This window comes from Chlamydotis macqueenii, chromosome 8 (assembly GCF_036417535.1).
Source record: "Chlamydotis macqueenii isolate bChlMac1 chromosome 8, bChlMac1.mat, whole genome shotgun sequence".
Classification (NCBI taxonomy): Eukaryota; Metazoa; Chordata; class Aves; order Otidiformes; family Otididae; genus Chlamydotis; species Chlamydotis macqueenii.
Genome location: NC_141563.1, coordinates 28039874 through 28064078, shown reverse-complemented (window position 1 = coordinate 28064078; position 24205 = coordinate 28039874). Strand labels below are relative to the sequence as shown.

General features: G+C 43.0%; 3 protein-coding genes across 5 annotated transcripts in view; 2 read left to right on the top strand and 1 right to left on the bottom strand.

Annotated features, from left to right (window-relative positions):
- Nucleotides 1–257: 257 nt before the first annotated feature.
- IPP (intracisternal A particle-promoted polypeptide) lies at nt 258–7453 on the top strand. Its single transcript, XM_086753382.1, has 8 exons — nt 258–534; nt 640–1071; nt 1400–1555; nt 2238–2405; nt 3204–3341; nt 3647–3769; nt 4441–4661; nt 5602–7453. The coding sequence occupies exons 1-8, from the start codon at nt 258–260 to the stop codon at nt 5824–5826; spliced, it is 1740 nt and encodes a 579-aa protein (XP_086609508.1). The 3' UTR covers nt 5827–7453.
- Nucleotides 7454–8444: 991 nt separating this feature from the next.
- TMEM69 (transmembrane protein 69) lies at nt 8445–11761 on the bottom strand. The gene is made up of 3 exons (XM_086753397.1): nt 11506–11761; nt 11032–11094; nt 8445–10382 (listed from the first exon to the last, which is right to left on the bottom strand). The coding sequence occupies exons 2-3, from the start codon at nt 11074–11076 to the stop codon at nt 9654–9656; spliced, it is 774 nt and encodes a 257-aa protein (XP_086609523.1). The 5' UTR covers nt 11077–11094; nt 11506–11761; the 3' UTR covers nt 8445–9653.
- A 383-nt stretch (nt 11762–12144) lies between these two features.
- GPBP1L1 (GC-rich promoter binding protein 1 like 1) overlaps nt 12145–24205 on the top strand; it is a 33476-nt gene continuing 21415 nt past the window's right edge. Inside the window, exons 1-2 of one of the 3 annotated variants that reach the window (XM_086752978.1) lie at nt 12167–12256; nt 18821–18891. The gene's annotated coding sequence lies outside the window, so the exon portion shown is untranslated. Of the gene's footprint in view, nt 12257–18820; nt 18892–24205 lie in introns of those variants that run through there. The other 2 variants (XM_086752977.1, XM_086752979.1) reach the window with 2 other exon arrangements.

The following is a 24205-nucleotide window of genomic DNA, read 5'->3' as shown; positions in this document are numbered from 1 at the left end:
CCTCTTACGCCCGCTGAGGGAGAAGGGCGCTGAGCCCACGCACGCCCCAGCAGACCCTCCGCAACGAAGCCCCCGCGGCCGCGAACCCACCACCCCCAGGCCCACCCGCCTCAGGCCCCCGCTAACGGCCCGACCCCCCACCGCGCATGCGCCACGGGCGGGCAGAGCTGGGCGCCGCGGGAGCCGGTGCGCATGCGCCTCTCTGCCTCCCTCCGGGCGGCGGGGGCGGGAAGGTACCGGTACCCCCGGGGAGCGTCATGGCGGCGAAGGGCGGCGGGAGCTCCTTCTCTGACCGGCACGCCCGCCTCCTCCTGGCCCAGATCAACCGGCTGCGGGCCGGGCAGAGCTTCTGCGACGTGCGGCTGGAGGTGGGGCCCGAGGCGTTCGCCGTGCATCGCCTGGTGCTGGCGGCCAGCAGCCCCTACTTCGCGGCGCTCTTCGCGGGCGGCATGAGGGAATCCGGCCGGGATGTGGTGCGGATCGCGGGCGTCGAGGCGGGCACCTTCCACACGCTCCTCGACTTCATCTACACAGGTAACGGCAGACGGGGGGCGGCGGGGACGGTTGCCCCACGGCCGGGCCGAGGTGGCGGTTGCCCAACGGCCGCCGCAGCCTCGAGCGTCGTGCGCCTGCCCGCAGGGGTGGTCAGCATCGGGGAGCACAACGTCCAGGAGCTGATCGTCGCCGCCGACATGCTGCAGCTCACGGAGGTGGTGGAGCTCTGCTGCGAGTTCCTGAAGGGGCAGATCGACCCGCTGAACTGCATCGGCCTCTTCCAGTTCTCCGAGCAGATCGCCTGTCACGACTTGATGGAGTTCACCGAGAGCTACATCCACGCGCACTTCTTGGAGGTGCAGAGTGGGGAGGAGTTCCTGGCGCTGACGAAAGAGCAGCTGGTTAAGATCTTGCGAAGCGAGGACCTCAGCATCGAGGATGAGTACCAGGTTTTCATAGCGGCGATGCAATGGATTTTGAAGGATGTGGGAAAAAGAAAGAAATATGTCGTCGAAGTGCTGGAGCCTGTTCGATTCCCTCTGCTACCAGCACAAAGGCTACTAAAATACATAGAAAGTAAGTGAAAGAAGGGAAGAAACAATATCAGATGTTTGGATTTGAGCAAACCATGTGTTGTTCGGAGAGATTCCTGTCGTTCAGGATTTTGATGGACTTGAAAAATTAATAGTGCGATGATTGAAAAAATTTACTCTACCCAAACATTCTACTTTTTAACAAATGAGCACAGCTTACTTTAAAAGTATGCTTTTGGAAAAGTCTTAGAAAAATAGACAATCTTTATTTGTCTGCTGTTTTAGGAGAAGGTAGTAACTTTTCTACAACTGAGTTACTTATTGTCTGTAGTTTTTCACTATGCCTTTTTAAATCTGCTTTTTCCCTCAAGGTATTCCAGATTTCAGCCTTCGGGTGGCCCTGCAAACTCTGTTGAAAGAATATTGTGAAGTCTGTAAATCTCCCAAAGAGAACAAGGTCAGCAGTTTTCTGCAAGCTTCTAAAGGTCGTCCACGGAGGAAAGCCAGGAAGTACCTTTATGCAGTAGGTTAGAATGTGGCTGTTTGAACCTTGTAAAACAGATGATGAAGTAGTATCTCACATTAGAGTACTGAAGGAGATACTGGATTTTTTAAAAAATCAAAACGTATAAAAATAGCAAAATATTTCATCTGGCTGAGTTACCGTGTTAGCTGCTTTCTGCACAGAATTGCATAGAGGGGCAGCATTCACATGTCATGTCATTATGACATGGCATTCAAAGCCTACGTTTGCCATGTGTACACAAATTCCCTACACTCCTTGTTTTCTGAAGGTTGATGATTTCGCTGTCCAGGATACTTTGGTTTATGTGATGGGATATTTGCAATTGCAAGCTTTCAGCAAAGCTGCAGCTTTGTATTGGAAGTGAACGTTCTTGTTTCACCCTCTGGGAAGTACAAGGACTTAAAATAGTAAAGGCTGCTGGCTGGTCTCTCTATTTTGTTAAGAACATGAATGGTGATATTTGTAGTGTTGTGGTGAAGTGGTCAGCTCAGACACAAGTTACATGGCCCTGAAGGCAACCATTCTTTCTTGTATGCTGGAGAAACAGTGCTCCTTGGAAAAATCCAATTCCTACTAAAAGTGACTAATGGCTGTTACTGTTGGTTTTTTGATGGTTTAGATACAGGAGCATGGGGATGAGCAGGAAGCTCTTACTCAGCCATTATCTTTCTACTGCTTTCTAGGTGGGTACACCCGACTTCAAGGAGGACGCTGGAGTGACAGTAGAGCCCTCAGCTGTGTGGAGCGATTTGACACCTTCAGCCACTACTGGACCACAGTGTCCTCTCTTCACCAGGCCCGGAGCGGGCTGGGTGTGGCTGTGGTGGGAGGAATGATCTATGCCATTGGAGGTAACAGCGGGAACGTGCTTGCTTTTACGTACATACTAGAGGACTCATGGATGGAGATTTTAAAAATTATTCTTCCTGTAAGTGGTTCTAAGGAACCCAAGAGTAGGTAATAAAACTTTTGGATATAATAACAGTTGAATTGTAGTTCTTTGGTTCTCTACTATCACTGCTCTGTAAGTGCCTGGTTGGGCTCCTATGTTGTCAATTTTTTACTAAGCTTCTCTCCATCATGGTATAGCAACTCACAGGTACGCATACGGACATACGCAGATATACTAAGAGGTGTTGGCTATTCTGCAGACTTTGTGTACCACCACTAATAGCATTTCTTTTCTCACTTGTAGTCTAGCAGAAGCCCACAGCAGTCAGTAGTGCAGGACAGGCCACTTGTGATCTGCCTACCTAGAAAGGCTTGTTAAGTGTGTTTGCACAAGGATGTGACAAGTAGCTCTACCTGCCCATCATTAAGGAATACACATGTACACTGTTTTTGTCACCACAGAACACATTCTTCCGCCTTGAAACGCCTGCCAGTTGTGCTGTGGAGTAAAAAATGTGTAGAACTGTGGTTGTTCACCCCTCTGTTTTCAGTAATGTGTCATGTTGGTGAAAGCTGTTCCTAGTGATGATTCAGTTCTGGTTCTAAATGAAGGTTTTGCTACATTGGCTGTTTGGCTAGCTAAAAGAAAAATCTTATGTTAAAATGTTGTCTGTCCTGGAAGGAGTTGAAGAATGATTCTGTACCTGCAGTGCAAAACATTGTGTATCCCCTCTCTCAGTTCTTGCTCTGATATGCAGGTGAGAAGGACTCGATGATTTTTGACTGTACTGAGTGTTATGATCCTGTTACTAAGCAGTGGACCACCGTGGCTTCCATGAACCATCCCCGTTGTGGACTAGGAGTGTGCACGTGCTATGGTGCTATCTATGCTTTGGGTAAGTTTGGGGGATTTTTTTCAAGGTGAAGTTATTTTAATTCAGGGAACTTGTAAATTGATTTGATCTTAAATATTACTTCAAATTTGCAAACTTAAGTTCTGCAAAACAGCTGTTTACATGAGCGTTAGTATACCAAATCTTTGTGGATTAGTTATTGTTTAGTGATAACTTATTTCCATTGTAGATTGCGTGCTGGTTTCAGATTTAGTCTGTCCTGGAACGGTGCACCATATGTTTAAAAATGCAGCTAATGCACGGCTTCATGCCATTTAATTCTTTCCTGTGTTTGCTGTTATTTGCAGGAGGTTGGGTTGGAGCAGAGATTGGCAACACAATTGAAAGATTTGATCCTGAAGAAAATAGTTGGGATGTGGTGGGAAGCATGGCTGTGCCGCGTTACTGCTTTGGGTGTTGTGAGATGCAAGGTGAGCATTGTTAAGTTGGTATCCATAAACAGTTCCAAGAGCCTTTGAAACTTTATGTTTCAGTCATGAATTTTTACTTTTCTTTTGTACTGTGCTGTCAGTTGCATGTGCTTGTGCCTCACTTATTTGTTCTTATAGTACCGTATTTTTAATGCTGTGGAACTTTATAAAGTTCTCTCTGTCTTCTGCCTTTTATCTCATGAAAACAGTTTTTACGTGGCTGCCAGTGTGATTATGCAGCTGGTCTTTTGACAGTTGATTGTCCTTCCTGATGCTGCTTTTATTTACCTTCCATATTTGGGCTTATGTATATTTCTTTGTGACAATCTGTAGAGTTGCTGCAGCTTATTTTAAAGCAGGCCTGTCTAAAAACTTGATCTGTAAATGTGCTTATTAAGTATTTGCTCTAGGCCTGGTCAGCAGTTGCAGCCTTCTGAATTCTCTCCTCTGCACTTGATTAATTATTGCATTTATCAGAGCTTCTAGTGCTTGAGCCTCAAGTTACCCATTTGAAAGCTTTATGTAGACTACTACCGGACAAATGGAGGATTTTTATCTGACATTCTTAAGCCATCTGAATGTTCAACTGAAACTTGTACTGTGACAAACATTTTCTGTCTTTCAAATCTTTGTATTATGAAATGTACAGAGGAGAAACTCTGTTTCTACAGGTTTGATTTATGTTGTTGGTGGTATCGGCAGTGAAGGAGTAGAACTACGTTCTGTTGACGTCTACGACCCAATATCTAAACGTTGGTCTGAGCTCGCTCCAATGGGCACCCGAAGAGCGTATCTTGGTGTGGCTGCTCTCAACGATTGTATCTATGCTGTGGGAGGCTGGAATGAATCTCAGGATGCACTTGCTACTGTAGAAAGATACTCCTTTGAAGAGGTATGGTAGAGTCCCTTCCTTTCTTAAATGTAAGTTGCATCAACTTTGTTTTAAGATGGCTTCCTTTCTTGAAAAAGAAAAAAAAGTTGGAAATTCCATTTCCTTTTTGCTACTGGCTGGTAATCTGAGTGAAAGAAAGCTTCAGTGACTTCAGGGTCTGTCTGTCCTAACCAGTCTGTAGAATCTTGCTGTCTGACTTAATGGAGTTTTTACGGAGACTGTGTGTGTGCTTTTAGGAAACTGAAAGCTAACCAATACTGATGATGCATAGATACGCTGTAGCTTGGTAAATACTTGTTAGGGTTAAGATGGGGGGATAGATTCCCCTTCTGCAATAGAATGGTCAATAATCTAATGAGAAAGAGAACACTCACTGGGAAAATGAGTTGCCCTTTGTTGCAAAGGTTGAGGATCTTTCTTCTGCATCAAAATGTAGTGGTGTTTCAGCATGACTAGAAAAATCACTTTGAACACTTAAAGTTTAGAATAAGATAAGAAATTATTCCTGACAATTATTGCTCATGTTTATATGATGCTCTTTGGAAGAGTAGCTAGTGTTAAAAGCAGAACACAATCCAGTATGCCATTCTGTTTTGCACTTGGGATTGAATCCAATTTTCCTTACTTCCCACCTCAAACTCTGTACCATTCTCTGTTTTGGAGACAGATTGCATCTTGTAGTGACTGAAGGGGGAGGGTTGTTGTGTACAGACAGTATGTGAGCTGTTCTTTAGTGACTAGCATGATTTGGACCACTTTTCAGTGTTACCATTTCAGTCTTGACAATCCTCTGGATACGTATACATACCATATTTGAGCCTGTGAAGTGTACGCTTAGTGTTCTTTGTATTTGTTTCAGTCTTTAAGCTTTAAAAGTTACTTTTATCAAAATCAGGGCTTACCCTAAAGCTACTTGTTGACTCTTTTACCTTCCCATTAGGAAAAGTGGGTTGAAGTTGCATCAATGAAGATACCAAGAGCTGGTGTCTGTGTTGTGGCTGTGAATGGATTTCTTTACGCCTCGGGAGGCCGAGCTCCCAGTCACAATTTTGCTGCTCCGGTAACCTCTGACTCTGTTGAAGTTTATAACCCTCATATGGACAGTTGGACTGAAATTGCCAACATGATCACCAGCCGCTGCGAAGGAGGTGTAGCTGTGCTTTAAAACATAAAGAAGAAAACTCATTCAAGGAATGCGTAAATCTTTCTCCTCAGATTTCCAGTTTCTTTGGCCAGAGACCTCTTCTAACACAGGAGCTTCAGTAAAGGTAGTGGAGAATTAGATCAGAGGGCTTTTCCTGAGCAAAAGGAAATACTAAAACTCTTGCCCTTCAAAGTAAACTGGCTTATCCAATGTCTGTCTCAGGAAGTACCCTGTTAAGAGTAGGAATGCGTCTTACGACTGGGTTAAGCTCACAGAAATAAGTGGCAAATTTGCCCTGTAAAAATCTGAATAAAACATTCCAGCACATGAGGGACATTAATCAGGTTGTTAACTCTCTAAGGTGCACCAAAGCTAGCGTCTTTCGCTGGCCCTACAATCTGGAAGGAGGCTACTACAGACAGCTCGGAGTCATCTGTAGAGACGAGCAGATGGGCTATTTGGTTAGCATTTGTTGTTCTTTTCTGGTAGAAGACAAGGAAGACAAGATAACAGATGGGGAAGACTTGGTACCTCTGCTTATAACCTTGATGCATTTGAGCCTCTTTTCTGCTGCCGGACATGACAGGCATTAAATATTAATTGTATATTTACTTTTCTGACTACCCCACCAACTTGGATGGTAAGCGGCTGAGAATTTCCTGTTCTGGAAAGTTATTCTCACCGTTCTGATGTCATTCCACTTCAGCACAGGCTTTTCTTCTCAGTGGTCTCGGTGATGACAGGAGAGCTCCTTTTTGTGTAAGCTCTGATGAATTTTGAATGGAAATGCTATTCATTATATCAGCTGTTCTGTTTAGGACTGCTGTTTAGTATAAAAATACAGGGAAAGCCTTTTTTGTTGTTTGGTTTTTTTTTTCTCCTTAGTTAAATGTGTGTTTACCCTGTGACACATGCTGAAACTTGGCATGGGAATACATGCTATTCTACAAGGTACACATGTTCATCCTTGCTACATCTTGTATCCTGCCTCTTCCAGATTTGAGCAGATGGGGTGTTTTGTGATAGAATTAGCTGCATCGAGCAATAAAGTGATGCTATCAGTGTGATTTCTTCAGGAGTTTGTATTTAGCTTGGATACACTTAGTAGAACAATACTACTAGGAGTTTGGAGTTGTTTCTAGATTAATTTGATTAACGTACTTGAAGTTGCTTTTTGCACAACATTAGTGCATTTTCTGCACAGCTGTGGATGATTTGCATGGAGTCTGAAATAAGGCTGCTTAAACTTTGATAGACAGTGTTGTTCTAGAACACAAAACCACAACTGGAATGTCACAAAACAGGAAGCCTGCACTGTGTAGACAAAGGAGCATTCACGCTGTCTAGGTCAATATCCCCTGTGTAAAATTAATAAATTAATACATGAATAAAAGCCTCCAAGGTGAGTGTTGCAGGTACCTTATGAATCCAGGCCTTACATTCTAACACAGGGCTGGGAGATTGCCAGGTTAAACATGCTGGACGATGGAACATTTGTTTCTCTGATCATTCTATAATCTTGTGTGTGCTTTTACTTCAAAAGGGTTTCTTATGTGTGTGAACTAATGTCTATTCTATCTTTTTTTTTCCCCCAAGTTTAAGCCTGTTTTAAACAGTTTTTTGTAATAAAATGCATTTGCAGAACTGACTGTGGAATGTTCTTGAATAGGTGGCTTTCCTATCCTATTGAGTTGTATCCTTGCCACTTTCCTGTTTTGTTTTGTTTGGTTTGTTTTTTTTTCTACTGGAAATCCTATTTCCCAGCGGGACACTGGGAAAGATTAGTTATATACGTTGACTATTTGAAATGTGCAAGTAACACACTTCTGCAGTAAAATACTCGTGTATTTCTCTTCTCAGTGTAAAATCACTCAGACTTCTTGGAAGTCTGGTTGCCTTGCCAGCTCTGTGCAGCCCTCTCTGGGATCAAATTATAGGTAATATTTCTTAGGCTTTCTTCTCTACCTTTTAGGATCCCTCATGAACCATTTGAGAAACATTACCTTAGCTGTATTTTATTTGTTTGGGAACTAGGAGTTAAATCTGATCCCTACCTCTAAGCTTTCTGTTTAGTGGATCTTGAGGGAATCTGCTGTTTTATGAAATTACCTTCTCCAGTTTTTCTGTTTGATGCTATTATGTTTGAATAAAACTCTGAAGTCAGGTGATTATGGTCTCTGATAGTCAGCATCTCTTTCCCTGTATCAAGCCAAAAGCAGTACTCTTTTCTGGATCCTTTTTAAAAAATGCCATGTCTAAGTAAGACAGAATAAAAGAACTGGTTTTGTTTACAAGCTCAATTTTACTTCTTTTATATGTGGAGAGCACTGACATATATTGCTGTTTTAGATAGAGGTAAGATGCTGTTAACGTGTAAAGGTTATGAAAGTTATAGGCTCACGTATGTAATTACTGTTTCAACAATATAATCTAGGAAGATGGCTCCATCTTCAGCATAGGCAGGTTTCTTAAACATCTTCTTTGCACAATGAACAGATAACGAATTTTAAGTGACAGCATGTGCTTTATTCAACAACGAAGAACAATGCTTTAAGAGAACTATCAGGATTATCTAAATTGGTCCTAAGAATGTGTGTGAATATCACTTTTCAGCTTTCTTCTTGCATCTTACACTGTACTTAAAGAATACTTAAGATAAAAAGCCTATAGTGAATATGCTGACATACAATTTCATAGGTTTACTGAGGCAGCTGAGGCTAGAAAATAAAAATCTATTTGACTTACGTTGTATCTTCTTCCTCTAAATGACGTGTTAGGAAGACTGAAGTACAAAGAGCATGTGCTCTTGCAGTGTTTTCAATAACTGGCCCATCATGGAGAGTTTGCAGGCTACAAGTCCATTTGTACCTGCCCTGGGCGCTCAAATAAAACAAGTTTTGAGGAGAGAGAAGATACAAACTACTTTCAATCCCATTATCTAATCCCATTAGCTGATCCCCTAGTGCCAGTGATTGAGTCTTTGTGTCATATCATACATTTGTCTATGTGTCACATCACAATTTGATAGTACTTTAATTCAGGAGTGTGACAGATCTTTATGGGTACGTTGCATGCAGCTTCCTTGGCTAGGCAGCCCTAAGTCCAAACAAAACCTAGGAACAGATGGCCCAGGTACCTCTTTTTTATTTAAGTAAGCCTGAGTAGGAAGCTAACCTTCTGTCTTTCATGGCACCTTGTCAAGGATACAAAGCTTCCCCTTCTAGCTTTCCCCACTCCATCACAGCAGCTGGATGACATATTTTAGGCAAGTGCTGACCTTGGTTGGCACTGGAAACCGTTCTTACCAGACTAGCAATTAATCACGTAGCATTCTCAGCATCTTCTCAGTTGAAACAACACAGAAAAGAGTTTAATTTTTTTTTTTTGGCATTTCCACTACATAGGAATTGAACATGTATGTTCTCTGCTTCTTTAAACACTAAACTAGAACTGCTCTCACTTTGTTATTTGTTATGACTACATAGTTGTTCTCCCCACCACAGATCATTCTCATGCATTATCTTTCAACCAGATATACTTTAATAATTCAACATACAGCAATTCATACCCATGTCATTTGAATCTCCATTTTAAATTCATACAATGGCAATATCTCAGTCAAGAGAGTGAGGCTTTCTTCTACTGCTAAGGACAGACTCATGCCCTGTCTGGAAATCACTGGTATTTACAGTCCTTCCCTATTAAACTTGCCAAGTTGCTTACTTTGAGAATAAGGTTCTTGATCACTGCTCTCTTATGACTTCTAAACACAAATAAGCCTTTATTTCCCCTGGAACTCGATAAAAATACCTTATTGGGAGATAAAAAAACATTTTCCTTTTGATTTATTATTTTGTGTTCTGCCATTTGTTTCCACTGTTACTTAGCTGCATCTCTGAAACAGCTTTCAACGCTGCGGTAGCTAACAGTGACAATGCTATCACCACTGTTCCCACTGTCCTCAGTACTTTAAACCACCTAGGATATGTAGGAAGAAGAGAAATGTCATAATGTAGTGCTATTCCCAAGGCCATTACTAGCATTACTGCACCATGGGTGGCATCTTTAAAAAGTAAGGCTTGCCAGGCAAGTAGAGGAGGAACTGTACTGTTAGCCAGGTTCAGCCAGTCTGGCTTGGCCGGGCTGTCTTCTGGGAGTGCAAACCCCCACCTCATTCCTCCTAGGAAAGAGACTGTTACGGCACCATACGTGATCTGAGCAAACGCCAGCTCTGGGTAGTAGGTCCCTTGGATGGCCATTGACAGTGGCACAGAAACAAATGGAATTAGCCCTGCGAGGCTTAAGTAAAGGGCTGGCTTTGGAGAATCCTTTAGTGATTTCATACTTCGTTGCAATATGCCTGAGTCTTTGGCCTCAGATTCTTCGGGCGTTTTCTTCTTGAAGAAGGGGAGAGAGGTGTGAAAAGCCTGGAGCTTGGTTGCATATACTGATGCTGGGCTGAGGCTTGGAGATCTTGAGAGAAGACACACATCTCTCTGCAGACGGAGACCGAGAGAAGAGCAAGTTGCCTTGTTCTTTCCATACAGCAGTAGTCTGGGACCAGTTAACTTCTGGAGCTGCAATTATAAAACTGGTTCTGAACACCTTACAATGTAGGCTTACAGATCTACAGTTACCTAAACTACCTATGAAATACTGTACCAAGCAGTTTTCCAGGTCACGTCACATCGCAGCTGCCCTTCCTCTTGGTTCTCCGGTGTTTTTAACTTAACTAATTAAGCTAACAGATGCAGCTTGAACAAGCGAGCTGAGGAAGACTGTCTAGGCTCTACATAGTGAATAAGCAAACCTTACACAACTTACTACAAAAGGTGTGCACATCCTCTTATTCTTCCACTCATGCACGCATTCTTTAGGCATTTTAAAGTTAAGATATATCAATCCTTTTCAGAGTAAAATATAAAATTATTACAAAAGTAGGACAAGCTCACCACAGGAACTAGCTACTATCCCTTCCCTACTCTACCAATAAAAAAAAAAATAAAAGAATTAAAAAGGCCTTTAGACATTAAACTTGATTTTTTAAAATAAATATCTTAGCTTTGGCTAAAAGCTGCTGTAGAAACTAGGAATTCTCTTAGAAAAGCTGAGTGATAAACATGTGGCTACTCTCCAACTTGTAAGTCACCTTTTTTTCAACGCTCCAGTCACACTTTTTGCTATTTTAAAGAAAAACAGACAGTAAAGAAGGCTTCAGAAACTTACTTTGAAAGGTGTGGGGAAGCAGCATCGTTGCACGAGAGGAAACATGTTTGCTTTGTCGAGGCCCTAAAACAAAAATTCAGAAGGCCTGAAACTGATGAACAGCTGAGTTATCGTATGTCCAAAGTTAATCACACTCTAGACTTGTTTATCACATGCGAGACTCTTACAAGATAAATATTACACGTACTCCGTCCTTATTTACCCACTACGGGATATTTTGTTTGTAATAACTGCTAAAGAACAATTTCTAGTTAAAGAACTGGGTATCAGGAAAGAGGTGACGGCTTCCCGTTTATGGATCATCTCTTTTTCAGGGGATAATTGGCTGCACGCAGATTACAAACGATCAATTCCTTACATGTGGAAAAAAAAACATCCTTAACCGTTAAGCAGCGGAAACGCCACCGCACCTCAAGCTGCCGGTGAGCAGCCTGTAGCGGCGACAAAACGAACCGGGAACGGCAGCCAGCTCACCGGTGGACTTGGCTTCCCAGTTCACGGTCCTGCTGCCCAAAGCCCCGGCCCGGAGGGAAAGGAGGGAAGAACAGAGGCTGCGGGTCCCACCGGGCCGAGGCTGGCACGGCCCCGGGCCTCCTCGCTGAGGCGGCTTCCGGTGCCGCGGGAAGCGCTCCGGCCGGGCCCGGCGCTCAGAGGTGCGAGTCCGGGCAGGAACCGGCGCGGGCCATTTCGTTCCGCCGCGCCGAGGATGTGCCCAGGTGTGCGTGGCCCCGACTGGAGCCGGAGGTCCCGCTTCTTGGCGGAGTTGAGACCGGGGGCGGCAGAGCCGCAAAGGCACGCTCCTTCCACTGCCGCCGCGGCAGCCTCGCTCACTCCCAGTTCGAGCGCTGCCGGCGGACTACAAATCCCAGCGTGCCCCGCGGCGCCGCGCCCGGCCGATCGGCGCGGCGGGAGGGCGTACGGCCTCTGGGACGGGTAGTCTCCGATGACGTCCGACAGGCGGCACGGGTGATGCGTGCTACCGCTCTGATTGGTGAGGCGAGAGCTGCGCGCGCGCGGCCCTCTCCTTGGCGCGGGTAGGGAGCGCTCCGCGTGGCCGCCGGGAGAGCCGGAGGGGGGCGTGTCCCTTCCGCCTCCTCGGCCCCGCCCTGCGCGCCCGCAGGCCCCGCCCCCTCCGGCCCCCGGCCGGGCAGGGCCGGGCAGCCATTTTGGGCAGAGCTTTGTTATGGTTCTGGGGCCGCAGGAGGCAGCGAGAGGGGCCTGGCCGGTGAGTGCGGCTCCCACCCCCCTTTTCCCGGCGTCTCGCCGCGCCTTTTTGCGCGGCCCCATCGTCCGCCGCTCCGAGACTCGGCTCGCCGCCCCCCGCCGGCTTTGCGGCCTCGGAGCGGCCCGGGATCGGCCTCCCGCCAGGCCGGGACCCCGCTGGCGGCGGCGGCGGGGGGCGGTGCGGCCGCCGGGGAAGGGGGGGGGAGGAAATCCCTCCGCCTTGGGCGCCGCAGCGCGCCTAACCCCGTCCCTCAGCCGCGGCGGGCCCGCGGGGAACCCGCTCCCGGAGGCGGCAGCGAGGGGCTCCCTGCGGGGCAGGGCCGCCGGGCCGGGCCGGGGGAGGGCGGTCGGGGCTGAGGCTCCTCGTTTATTGTTTCCTGTTTAGCCGGAAAGTTCCTAGCGCTTGACACTGCCTAGGCGCTGCCGCGGCCGTTCCGGCTCTCGCCCGGAGTTTAGCCTTGTCCTGTCATTAGGCGGGGAGGCGCGGGGGTGGGGGGGGAAGGCCGGGCCGGAACGCCGCGTTCCGCGGGGGTGAAGTCCCCGGGAGGCCGGGCCGGGCGCGGGGCTTCCTGCGCGGCGGTCCAGGGGGGTGCGCGGGCGGCGGGGGCGACCCCGCTGCCGCCCGTTGGGATTGCGAGCTGGAAACGAAACTGGGTGAGCCGTGCTGGCCCGGGCCCTTTCCCTTCGGCTCTGCGGGATTCACTGCCGCCCGTTTCCGGCAGCCCCCGGCGGGAGGGGGCGGTCGGTGCCGGGCAGTGACACGTGTGCTGCGGGCAGCCCAGCCTGGGCTTCCCCAGCCCGCTGCCGGCCCCCGCCCCGGCCGAGCGGCGCGGGGGGCCGGGGAACGCGGGGTCTGGGGGGTTTGTCAGGTGCCCCTCGTTAGCCGCTCATACAGAAAATAGCGCCTGGCCTGAGAGTGAGGTGGCTTTTCCCGTCGTGAAAGTTACTTCTGTGTGACCGGTGTGTTTTGGCCTGAGCTCCCCCAGGGTTTAACTTAAACGGCTGTAACTGGACTTGATCAGAGCAGCTGTGTTCACACCTAGCATTTCAAAGATCCGTTTAAGACCTTGAATTAAACTCAGTTTAGTAATGAGCCGCTTTGGAACGATTTTAGAGCAGTTAGTGGGTGTCTGCACAAGTTACGAGTTTTTAAACAGCTTTAGAGGAGCAGTCGCTATTTAAATCCTTGCAGGTAATGGTAGAATCGTTTAAGAGCATTGCTTAAAGATCTTTTTATGTTAACATGACCAGGTAAGTCAGCCTTCCTTTCCCCGCCCCCGAGGTCTGAGTGACACAAGTGTTAGTAATGTTGATAATACTCTGAAACCTTGCAAGTGACTGAGCAAAGTATGGAAACAGCAAAGGGGGATATGGAGATGAGGAAACAGCTGAGATAATTTAAGAGCCATCAAAGCTGAGTTTAATGTGGAGTTGACATTGCTTCTATAAAAATGTTAGGTGGTTATGGAAAAAGCTTATGCAAATGTTGTTTCATAAATGAATATGGCTGGTATTTCAGTGAAAGGTTCCCCGTGCTCATCCATTTAGAGACCGGTATTTCAAACTTATAGTCTCTGACTCAGGAAGGAAACAGGTGTAGAGCAGTGGCAGGAAGAAATAAGATCACCAGGTTGAAGGAGACCAGTTTTCCCTCTCTTATTCTTTCTGATCATTTCTAGAGAGAAGCACCTAAAGAATAACTTCTTGAAGTTTTGTGTTTAGAATAGAAAAGCTTCAGGTGATATACTTCCTCCCTTTTTTAATCTTTTAAAATTTTTTTTTCTTTTTTGCAGCCATTTGTAGGGAAGTGCAGCCTCTGCATTTTCTATTCAGCTGGTTTGTAGTCTTAATCCTATATGACACAGAAGTTTCCATTGCAGTTATTGTACTAGGACTTAAAGGGAAAATATGCAAGGAACAGATGGCATTTAAAAAAAAATCCTGTTTTTTTTTCTATGGATGTCTCAGAAATAAGAGGAGCAGAATGCAGATGTGATATATAATAAATCAAGTGGAAGTGCCCACTTTCTGACTTGTTAGGAAAAATACTTTACTTTAAGAACATTTTGCGAGGTATGGTCACCTTGTCTCACAGATGTGACCACTTTGTTTTCAGTAGAGAAAAATACTATGGTTGGATCTGTGCATTACTTCAGGAGCGTGGGGTGTCAGATTATGTAGTTCGTGTCTTTGCTAAGTGAACAAAAACTATTGGCTCAAGAGTTAAAGTTGCTTTTTAAATTTTGATTTCGGTGGTACGAGATGTTTGAAGTTAGTTGTGTAGCTGCTGAATTGATTTGGTTGTGAAGTGTACTTCAGGGCGTGCTTTGTTTGTCTGTATGAACAGATTGGAAAAGGGCTGACTGTTCAGTAGAGCTGAAACATAAAGCACCTCTCTTCAGTAAAGTGCTGGCTGCTCTTGCATGGATACAGCTTTTTCTTATGGCTTTGTAAAAACAACCACGAAATGACTGTTGCTGTAACTTACCCAGGGAAAGGTCATAGTTACTGAATTTTGCAGTTGGTGAGGTAGTGTGTGTACCAGGAAGTTTGTTTGTGATTTTTAAGTTTTATGTTAATTTATTTGTTAGAGGCAGGAGTGGTTTAGATCTTATTCTGCTGACACAACAATATAAGTAGACATTTTACTTACGTAGTGACCAGGATACCAACTAAATCATATGTGGCTTTCGTTACAGTAGGAGTAATTGAAGTGCATGTTCTCCTTGTCAGATTTGATGAAAAGCAGTGAAGTTGGCAGAAACGTGGTCCTGCTTAGAATATTCCATGAATGCCAGGATGTTGTTTAACTTGTGTTCTGTAAGTTAATATGTTCCTGTGAAAATGTGCCAAACTTTAATGAGTTACTATATGGTCAGAAGATAAATTTACATTTTTGGGAGTGCATTTAGGTAGAGATTGATAGTGGCTAAGTATCCACCGCCCCATACATGTATGTGCAAACACTGTGCAGACCTAAAAATTCTAGGTTAGACAGGGCCATTAGCATGACAGTAAGTGGGAAGGGAAGCATATTGGTTAAATTAATCATACGTGTTAGTTATCAGGCTGTATCACTCCAAACTGGAATTTCTTGATTAAAGTCTGTTTAACTATTTCAGTTCCTACTTTCTGTAGCTGGCCTTCAGAAGCATCGGAAGAAGAATTTTAACACTTTATGCTTTTCAGAGCATTCTGTAATTAAACAGCAAAAAGACCTTGCAAAGTGTTGGTATGTGGAGTTCCATAAAATGACTAATCTGAAATAGTTGCACTTCCAAGGTCTGGCTTAACAAAACTCCTTTGAACCAGTGTATCCAAACATAACTGAGGTTTTCTGCAATAAATGATGGTCAGAAACAAATATTTTGCAGTGTATGACCTTGTGCCTCAGGGACTGTTGTACACGAGTGAGTTCACCAGGAGCTACTGAAGTTCTAGGATTTGAAGTCATTCTAGCAAAAAATGCCAATGTCTTCCCCCGCACTCCCCCCCACCCTCTCTCCTTGAATTTTGTGATCACTTCCAGTTCAGTGTTATCGTAGTTTTATCTTCTACCCTGGAAGGAGCATCACAGCTTCATGGTGTGATGGTGGTGATTCTTAATGAGCAAAGATGTGTGTGTGTGTAATGCAGTCTAAATGCATGTCCTTGATATTAGGAATCCCCTTTTTCCAATACAGAAGAAATGAAGAATTTTAAATTTCTCTTGGAGCAGTTTTATTTTCAGCATTTGCTCTAGGTTCAAGTAGATAATAAGTGTCAAGGTGGATAGTGGTATGGCTAAGAATGACTGGCAGCGGGGATGGAAGTTTAGTGGTGCAGGGACTGCTTTCTGGGGTGTCTGTGTAGTTATGACCCTCATAGTGTAGTTGCAATATACAGAGCATGTGGCGGTGGTCATCACTCTCTTGTAATTTTGTGATCTTCAGTTTGTGATGAACAATTAACTTGTAAATAAAGGACTGAGTTTGCCACAGAGGTATATGGTCTTACTCTGGGCACGGAAATTATTGATATTCACAAAGTTGCTGGTGAATTTGTATGGTAAACATTACAACAGGTCTCCAGCTTTCAGCAGAAAGGAGTGCTGCGCCATTGTGTTCCAATGCGTCATCCATCATCAAGAGATTAATCAGGATTCACGTGAGGTCTGAAAAGACCTTTGATGCTAATCTTAAAAAAAATTCTGCAAGGGAACTCTCTCACCCTGAAAATGTTGAGTGTGTTATGATTTTGACTGTTAGTTTGGGAAAACTTTCTTTCGTCTACTTTGAACTCTAGTTAAAGCAGAGAAACAGGTTAATGATGACTTTAATGTCTTCAACTTGGCTGAGCCTCATGGAATGTATCCTACAGTATTTAGGGAACTGAGAGCCTGTGGGAGGGGGAAAGTTCCAGAATACTGATAAGTGTTGAGGAGCACTTCCCCTCACAACATCTAGAAAAAGGCAGAGCTTGGGAAAGTTATGGCCAGGTAACAAGATCTGTAAAGAAGATAACAAAGTCTGTAAAAGAGAACACCCTTGCGTGTGGATTGGGGAGAAAAAAATTGCTTGTTTAGCTCTAGAATGGTTTCATCAGACATCAGCAGGTGATCCATAAAGCAGCTTAAAAGTTACCTGCAGGTGTAACTGGGAGCTAACTCTGACATCCTGTCACTGCCTGCAAGCTGTCGTGCTTGGTAGGTGGGTCACATCAGTTTTTTCATCATCAGTGCTTTGAACTTAAAAGCTTACAGCTTCAACAGTAAAATTTGAGTGGTTGGGGGAAAGTTGGTTGTTTTTTAAAAATGTGACTATATTTGATCCCAGTGTGTGTTACTACATCCTTTTTCTGCTGCCAAACGGTGCTGGAATGCAGGGTGGTCTATGGAGTTTCCCCCTTGACCTCCCCCAAAAAACTCCCTGCCACTTGCTAAGGTTGCCTTTCAGTCAGGCAATACTGAAGTACTGGCAAGTAGTTACGGGTTGAAATTGCAGCGGAGCGTATTTAGGTTAGGCATTAGGTGCGGGGACAGGTTTTCAAACCGTAAGAATAACCAAAACAGATTGTAGAGATATGCTGGAGAATGCTGGTATGCTAATCTATTTTGATTTACAACTCCCAAAAAAATATTCCAGTGGAGGTATGAATAGCTGCATAATAAATTCCAGTCTGCTGGTAACAAACGTGTTTTTCTTATACTTTTTGAGACATCTTAGGATTAATTTTTGGACCCCTGCAGCCTGCAGGTCACTCTACAAATTGGTAGAGGGAGGTGTTGCTTACTTTATTTTCAAAGACAACTGATGGGAGAGGGTAGAGCTAAAATCTTTTAAATTATGAACTGTGCAACTTCTGAAGATATTTTTCTTTTTATTTTTTCCCCCTAGATGTTTTCCTAGTATTCCCTAGTTCATTGTAGGACACTAGGATAGAAGAATTACATAGTTTGACTCTTGGCCTGCACAGTGTACCTGCAGAATGACAGCACAAAAAAATCTCTGCAACATCTAAAGATCAAGCTCAAACCAGCTGGACAAAACCTTGTCCATAGGTTCTTGCTTTGTTTTATCTCGAAGAGTTTCAGAGACTAGATGATAGAGAGCACTCCACCAAAGCCCTGTGAACATCCGAGGAAGATATATCTGCCAGCTGCAGCAAATCATCAGATCACAGGATTTAGGGATCGCTTGTTCCTCTTTTTTTTTTTTTTTCTTTTTTTTCTCTGAGCCAGAGACCAAACAAATGGAATATTTATTATTTGTGCAGCTTGTTTTATATGTATAGGACTTGTTTTAAACTGAATTGTCTTCAGTGTTTTTTCTGCATTGGTGTTTGATAATACTTTCTTAATTAGAGAAAGTGCTGAAAGTTTTAAGCTAATGGAATGAAAAACATAGCAGACAATGTGAACTTTACAGACTGTAATGCAGGTGTTGTACACATGCTGAAAAGTGCTGAGTGAATGTCTTTGTTGTGTCCTAGTCACAAATAAATGTGAAGTTTCTTCATATTTTCCTGATATTGAGTTAAAATGGTTTGGAAATAATCCAAGTGGAGGGACAGATAGAGAGGGTAGCATTAGTCCCCCAGTCTTGGCCTGTTGTCTTGGGTGGGAAGTAGCTTTAACTGAAATGTACTGCCCTTTCCAGTTTGTAGTACTGGTCTCATAGGGCTGGGATAATGGCATCAAGGGGAGGAATTACTATAATAATATTTAGGAGAATGTTCTCTTACTTCTGAATGTCTTTCTCTGTTTTGTTGACTCTCAATTCTCTTTCCTCTTTGCAAGTGACATGCCTTCTACTCTCTTATCCTTCATCTGGAATGCAGATCTGTACTTCCCTGTACTTGATTTACAGTCTCTCTTGTCTTGACACAAATATTTCATAAATAGTCTGGTTGCGTTTGATGCTCTTTTCCAAAGGAAATATGTTTTCCTCTGCTCCAAATGGAATATATTTAAATGTAAATGTGATATAGTAGTGATAGTAATGGTGGTAAAATACTTGGTTATAAAATACCCTAAATGGGAAACACCCATCCCATTACCTTTTTTTTTTTTTTTTTTTTTTTTAAGGTACTGGAAAACTCCTTACTTCACTTCTGCTTGGGCTCTGTGTACATCTGTGGAGGACAGGTAGGCAGGAGGTATGTAGTATGCAGCCGGGATAAGCCAGTAATTACATATTTGCAATTCTTTCCTTATGATGGGGAACATTATCCTGGTGTATGCTACTGAGCAGTAGAAGTGACTTTGTTCATTAAGGCTTTGGGCAGACCATGCAGGTAGGCTCTTCATTGCTATTTCACTAGTTTTGTTGTGTGGTTTTGGGTGATACCTTTAAAGGCAGCCGTGACAAGGTGTTGTGCTTTGTAAGACTGAGGGCAGAACAGAGCCTTATCTTGACCTCAGATACGCTCAAAAGGTCTGTAGATCAAAGTGCACTACAAGATAGATGTTTGGTTTTGTTCCGTTCAAGAGCTAAAAAGACCTTTGAATTTGATTAAAATTAGCAGAATACCTTCTCCAGATTTGAAATACTTTATTTAATAAAATGTTAAAGCTGGTTGAAAGTTCAGAACATTGTTCATATTTAAAGCCTAATACTATTTAAAATATGTTTGTTTGTTTTGTATCAGTAGTGGCAATAGATACACTTGTATAGTAGAGATGTATTACTTACTGGAGCCTTGCTCCCTGCAGTAGGGCAGAGCAGCGAGCAAGTTTTAGTATTTCAGGTAAATACCGCAGTTCTCTAGCGTAAACAATACTGAAGACTGTTAGAGGGACTTTAGAGCGAAGTGGAGTCTCAAGTGACAGAGGAGAGAGGCGGAAGGGATGACAGTATTGCCAGTGGCTGTACAGTATAAAACATCCAGGAATAATTGTCGGTAGCCATAGTATCTTGAAAGTCTGTGCTGTCCCTATTCTGTGTTTATAAGGAGTTGAGCCTTTTAGATTTTACATGCTTAAAACGGTCCTATTTTGATACTCTGAGTAAGCTCATCAAAACTCACTGGAACGGTTCAGTTGCAATGTATAATACTTGCTGGCTGAGGTTCAGAGCCTTATCTTACACAGGCTTCTGTAGAAGTACCCCAGATATCTTCTTTCACAAAATTGTTTGTCCAAAGTACAGCTTGCTTCCGAAGACAGGCTTGCTGTCTTTCAGGTCTGTGGTCTTCTCAGTGCACCTGATACTGTTGACCCAGTAGTGATGTGGTGGTAGCCTCACTGGCGGAAACTTTTATCAGCTGGGGCTGGAAGGGCAGGCATCAGTTGGTCAATAGTATTGCTAAAGGTGAAGTTTTTGTCAACAGGGTTTTCTTATTTGATGGAGAATCTTTCCTATGTCGTGGTCCTAGAAGTGGCTTTTCTGTGTGATTTGGTTATATCACTCTTGTATGCCCTTGTATCTTTGATTGCTGTTAAGAAAGAAAAAAAAATCTGCTTACCTGGACCTTGCTGCATTCTAGATGTCAGTATGTATTCACAAGACCAGGGTGCTAAGACTTTGCAGGGTGTGTGGTTGGGTGGGTGCATACATTCATTACAGAAAGTTTGAAGGAGATGGGATTGGGTCAGTGTGACCTTAGAGAAGTGGAAAGTAAGCAGGTAAATGGACAGGTTGTTTGTGAAGCAGTACGGTATGAGATGCCAGTGGGAGGACTGTCAATAGAGAAAAGGGTTTTACCACATAGGTGTGTCCGTGTGGACCTTTCTTAACCTGTTTTCAGTTCATTGAAGTTAGTCATCTGGTTTGCAAAAGTGGTCAGGTACATAACAGTTAATGATTTTCCCCCACCCTCAGCTTGTTACTCTAGAAAAACTTTTGTATGGACAAGCTTCTGGCATGTTTTCATCCTGGAATGTATAGATTTTCAGTGTTGTTTCTAGAACATAAAACAATTTTGATGATTCTGCAAGATGGATTAATTTACTTTAAACTTGAAAAACAAGGTGTTAATCTTTCAATAATAGCTGGTTCTCACAACCAAGCTTTTTTTTAGTATCTGTATCTGGGAAGATTTTGGTTTGGTACATGATTAACATGTTAATCTGTTATTTAGTGTTTTAATGGGCTCATGTTTCCATAATTCTAGAAAATTTGGTTTGAGTGCTTTGTATTTTCAGATGCTGTATTTTTTTCAGCAGCTAGATACAACTTAATGTTTTCTGCAGTATTTTTACTTAATAGAACTGTCCTTTATGTTCGAGTAACCATTTTGAGGGTCTAGCTATTTGATATAATGAAAAGAAAGAAGTAACAATGGCCGAAGTTACTCTGGCGTGTAGTACCTCAGGTGTGTGAGCGCTACCAGTTGTACATGCCGTTCTGGAACATCTACATTTGTCCTCTCAGCAGGTAGCCGTGTTTCAGTCGTGTAGACAGGCTGAAGGTGTGTCTAGACAACTGTATTAATGGAAGCTGAAAGCAAAATGGAAGTAAGTTTGTTTTGTAGATACTTTATGTAGGTGAACATGCTGTTAACTGCAAATAAACAATCTCAACTTGAGAAGACGTAGCTCACCAGTTGTTAGGACAGCTCTGGAAGTAGTAATGCTGCACTTGTGTCTTTTATAGTAAGGCCTAATAATGCATGTGAGGTTGAAGCAAGATTTATAATTACGTTATTTTAAAAGGGCTATGTGCCCAAATATTATTATCATACTCAATAAAATGTTTCTAATAATAGTAAGACCAAGCTGTGTCTGCTTTTGTGGAAAACAGAATAATGAAATTTTATTTGTGGTTTTTGATATCATTAAGGAAATCAGTAGCATGCTTTTGACTCCTCGTAGGTTGGGCTCCAGGCTGTGACTTGCTAGTTCTGTGAATGTGTGGGATTAATCAAAAGTTGTTAGAAAGAGATCATATTTTAGTGACTGCATATGGTATTAATTCTTTAGCATAAACTAACATACATCTCTTAAATGACACTCTGAAAAGTAGCTAAGTGGAAAGGTCTGTTTTGTATGTTTAGGCATATCTGCTTGATTAAATAACTTTAAAAGAGCTGCACAGAAAGAAAACTGATGAGAGAAGTAAATTCTGTTCTGCCTTATGCATCCATTAAATTGTTCATTAATTTTTCTGAATGCTTTTGCAACCCAGCTGACATCTGATCTTTAGGAATATTACTGAAATCCCAATTGAGTTGGCCAGTTAGAAAAACAAATCTTTACTTTTTTAAAGTAAACATGTTCTATTTAGAGAAATACATAGAAATGCAGTGAAGTGAACTGAAATTGTAGCAAGGATAGACAGATGTTGTCCTTGTGACCTTTTACAGCTGCTATTAGTTGGATTAATAAGTGTATAATGAAGGGTAAAAGTTTACTTTTATGCTGGTTTTGCGCTAGAGGCTTCAAGTCTTTGTGGTTTGCTGTTGCAGGAGGTGATAGACGGAATTAATGTAATTAATGGGATACTGGGTAGACAGCAGAGGTGAAAGGACCTGAGGAGTTTTGTGAGGAACATTGAGGCAGAAAAAGCATCCAGTAAAACGTGTCCATTTCAAAATGTGCACTGCAGTACATAATGTGACCAAAGGTAGAAGCCCTGGTGCCAGGTACTCCCAGAGAGGCTGTGTGCTAGAACAGCGTGGCACGGCAGGCGATCTTCTATTTCAGGGCAGATTTTGCTTCCCATTGGGCTTCTGCAGTTTTGTAGGCTGAGGCAGGAGATGGAAGAGGAAGTAACAGGAAGAATGAACTGCTCATAAGGCTAATCTGTGCATTTTCTTAGGACTTTGAAACATTTTGATCCATTTCCAGTGAGCAGTTTCATAGCTCGATGGCTTCGGTTGGCTTGTCTCTCTACTCTTAAGTTCTGGTCAGTATAGTCTTTACATATTGAATACCTCCTTGGTTCCTGCTCTCGGGTACATCTGGAAAGCTCAGCTTGAGAATCAAAGCTTTAGGAGTTCTCTCTGGTTTAGAGATTAACTCTGATCAAGTCTATATTTGCAGTAGAAATGAAAGTTAACAGAAGGATTAAAACAACTAGGCAACTGTATTCAACTGCAGCACAGCAAGAGTACTTTGAGTGGTGTGTTAGAGGATGGGAATTTGTCCTGTCTGTGCCTCTTTAAATGCAGTATGCTTGTATATTCCTTCCATTTTCACGGCAACTTTAAAATATTTGTTTAGACAAATACACAGTGAAATCTCGTCATATAAAAGAGCATCTGACAATTTTATCTTGACTCGGTGATAAATATAACTTCTTCCACTTGTGTGTTAAATGACGTGGTGAAGGATATTTAGGTGTGAAACTCAAGCATTTACCAAGGGAAATAATTACTTTTGTAACAACAAAAACTTACGAACAGAGGTTGCTATGAAGTAACAGTTAAAATAATGCAAAATTGTAATTTACTTTTTTAAAAAGGATAATTAGAACTGTTAACAAGTGGAACACAAGTGCTAATACAGAGTTTAATTTTACTTATAGTTTAATAATACTTATATTACTTGCCAAAGACAACTTCGTTTTGATCAGTGAAATATTATTTTGGGGTATTTGACAGACAACCTGTTTTCTTCACCAAAGCTCATTAATGCAGATTTCCTTGCTCTGGAAGGAGGTATGTCTTTATAGAACATCTCATTTAGTGATACTGTTATTTTCTCTTTTTCTGATTTGTATTTCCAGAAATAATTAAAACTTGAGCTCATTTAAAAGGAGAGACAGCATTAATTGAATTTGCATTGACGAGCACTTTCGTTTGCTTTTTTCCTGGAACTGGGAGTGGCTACTGGGGATGATCTTTGTCCTTGCTGTTTTCCATAGTGAAACAGAGACCAGTTTGACTGAAATGTAAATGCAATATGAGAAGAATTGAAAACTTTGCCTTCAGGGAATGCCTGAGTGTTTGTTCCACACACGTGTTCGTGTGCCTGACCAGAGAAAAGCAAACCCCACGTGTACTTTGAGGAATCTCTTCACTCTGTTCGTTATTGAGTAGTTGGCAAAGGTCATTTCATTTCTGTGTAGTAATCAAAAAAAAAAAAAGAAACAATGTTTAGATATTAGGAAGAAAAGTTAAAAAATGCACAATTTTACCACTGTGTAAATTGGTTGTGCTCCCAGATCTTAGGTGTTTTATGCATTTTTGGTTACCTTATAGCTAAAAGATATGGTAAAGGCTAGGAAAGCTTTCACAGGTAGTCTGACTTAGCTTGGAAGAGAGGTGACTTGAGCGGTACATAGATCATGTAAAAAATCATGAGCATCATGGAAAACTGAATAGAATGTTGTCAGGCACACGTTTACATAGAAGCACTAATTGGTAATAAACTATAACACCAACTCTGGCTTAAAAGTCTGAGAAAAAGTATCCTGGGAGCCCTGATGCTATTTGCTCTTGTTCTTGTGCTTTTTCTTAAGATCTATTGTCTGTTGGTGTTAGAGAAGGTAATTGTTATAGACTTTGGGTCTTGCCCATTATGATTTTG